The sequence below is a fragment of the Malus domestica genome, chromosome 10, assembly GCF_042453785.1.
Source record: "Malus domestica chromosome 10, GDT2T_hap1".
In the NCBI taxonomy this organism is placed as follows: Eukaryota; Viridiplantae; Streptophyta; class Magnoliopsida; order Rosales; family Rosaceae; genus Malus; species Malus domestica.
The window spans coordinates 26,069,775-26,071,988 of NC_091670.1; the positions used below are offsets into that span (position 1 = coordinate 26,069,775).

Sequence of the window (2,214 nt, forward strand, 5' to 3'; positions counted from 1 at the left end):
GACTGAGGCAAGAGACACGGGTATCAGACAATCAATTCGGGTTCATGTTAGGCGCTCGACTAGGGATGCAATTCTTTGTTACAATGATCAATGAAATAATTTAGAGATATGCAAAATGATGTGCACGTGGTCTTTGTAAATTTGGAAAAAGCGTATCATAGGAATACAAGTAGCATATATCAATGAGTGAAGTCTTCAGTGGCGTGTATAGACTATATTCTTGTGGCCTCAAATTAAATTTGATAACCTACACACGCTTTAAACTACTTGATCTGCGAGCTTTTGGTTGCTGGTTCTTGGCCTTCGCAAAAGAAGCTAGAGCCATCATATAACGAACATAAAGATATCCTCGTATTATATTTTTAATCAGATTTTCTACTATTGCACAATCACAATGCAGCTGGTACCTGGAGGTTTTGTGCATGGAAACATAAGCCACTCCTCCCTCGCTCCCTCCCCTTAGCTAGCTAGGCGGCATGGCCACCAGCGACCGGCCACCGGGCAATCAAGCAACTTCTTAATAAAATAGAAAAAACTAGAAAAGAAAAATGAGTTATGTAGAATGGTAAGTTCGGTGACTATTTTCCCGGTAGGTATGAAGAAAAGTTTCCTTTATGAAAAATAACAATATTCATTAGATATATTTCAGACCGTACATCAAAACGTCTACATAGAAATCAAAGATATCAACAGTAAACGTAATAATCTCAGGAGAGAAAAACTAGTACGGAACAACCCCGCTTTATTATATTATAGAATCAATCCATGATTAATGAAACACACACACACATATATATAACTGATCAAGCAGCAGAGCAGATATCTGCAATCTTTCTCATCACTTTTACCTGAGTGTTGAGACACTTGATGTAATGTGCAGCCTCGTCTAACAAGCTGCAAATATCCATGGCTTCCCCACCTGGTACGAACTTTCGAAGTTGGTTCACCTCGCAAACAATACCAGTCTCTTTCTCCTCCTTCTCCTCCTCCTCCTCATCACCGTCATCACACTTCTTCATCATTGTCATCATCATCATCTTCTTACTGTTGTCAGTTCTTCTTGATGAACAATTAAAAATCCGTGAACCCTTGTGGCTTCGATTAATCTTCGTAAGCAAAGCGCGGCTCCAAGCTCTTCTAGTCCCAACAGCCGAAGCCATGGATGCATCAGCAGCATTCTTAACACTCAAATACCTTCTACACATCTCCCTAGGAGAAGGTGGTAGTACATTCGTTGATGATATAGATCTTTGCGTATTTATTCTCTTCAAGGCTTGAAGAAACCCTTTTGCGAACCTAGATTTAAACGTGGTATAATTAGGCCTTAAAGACAAGCGCTTTGGATTCATGGTGTGGAATAGGGTTTTACTCTTATAGGGATGGACCAAAAAGACTAACAAGAGATGGGAGATATAGATTTTATTCTGACACAAGGGATCCTCTAGTTCTTAAAGCTCACAAGGACAAAAGGAGAATCAAGTTCTGACACAAATGTCTATGCATGTTGTGTTTGTGTTTCGAGAGAGGGGTTGAAACTGAGAGGGTATAAAGAGTAAGGAGAACCAGGAATCAAATTTTATTTTTATTTTATAATACAACTGATATTGCAAAAGGAAATTCGAACTCGAAACTTCAAACATCAAAATAAAATTCCTAATCTATTGAGCTACAAATACTTCGTAAAGAATCAAATTCTTTTAAGATACTACAAATAATGCATTAATTTTTCTTGGAGTTTCTACTAGCTAGCTTGGGGTTTTAGGAGGTGAAAAGTGGGTTTTGTGGGGTTGCTAAGGGCCAACTACCATATGAGAGCACATGGTTGCAATACCCACTTGGATTAATTGTGGGGCCTTAATTTCTCATTTCCTCTCTTTGTTCTTTTTATATGGATCTTTCCTAGTAAATCGATACATGCTAACGCTAACTTTGCAATATTTGAAATTTGTAATTTTTGGTCATTCATTTTTGGTAAGCAGTGACCAAATGGTAAAGACAAACGGTGATGACCAAGATCAAACTAAGTCCTACCATCAGGATAATTGTTATGGAGTTCAAATATGTAAGTTTTTATGTTTTAAGGTTTCAATGATCAGTTTAAATCCTACATCTAAAACACTAAACTAGTTATTTTGAACGCACAAAATATATTATAGTAAGAGTTTGTAGCCCAAATGTTTAATAAATTCACCCTAAGCAGTTGAAATTATATAC

General features: G+C 37.3%; 1 protein-coding gene across 1 annotated transcript; it reads right to left on the reverse strand.

Annotated features, from left to right (window-relative positions):
* Positions 1-606: 606 nt before the first annotated feature.
* On the reverse strand, positions 607-1,717 carry LOC103429560 (transcription factor IBH1-like). Its single transcript, XM_008367711.4, has one exon. The coding sequence runs from the start codon at positions 1,347-1,349 to the stop codon at positions 804-806; it is 546 nt and encodes a 181-aa protein (XP_008365933.1). The 5' UTR covers positions 1,350-1,717; the 3' UTR covers positions 607-803.
* Between the last annotated feature and the right edge of the window lie 497 nt (positions 1,718-2,214).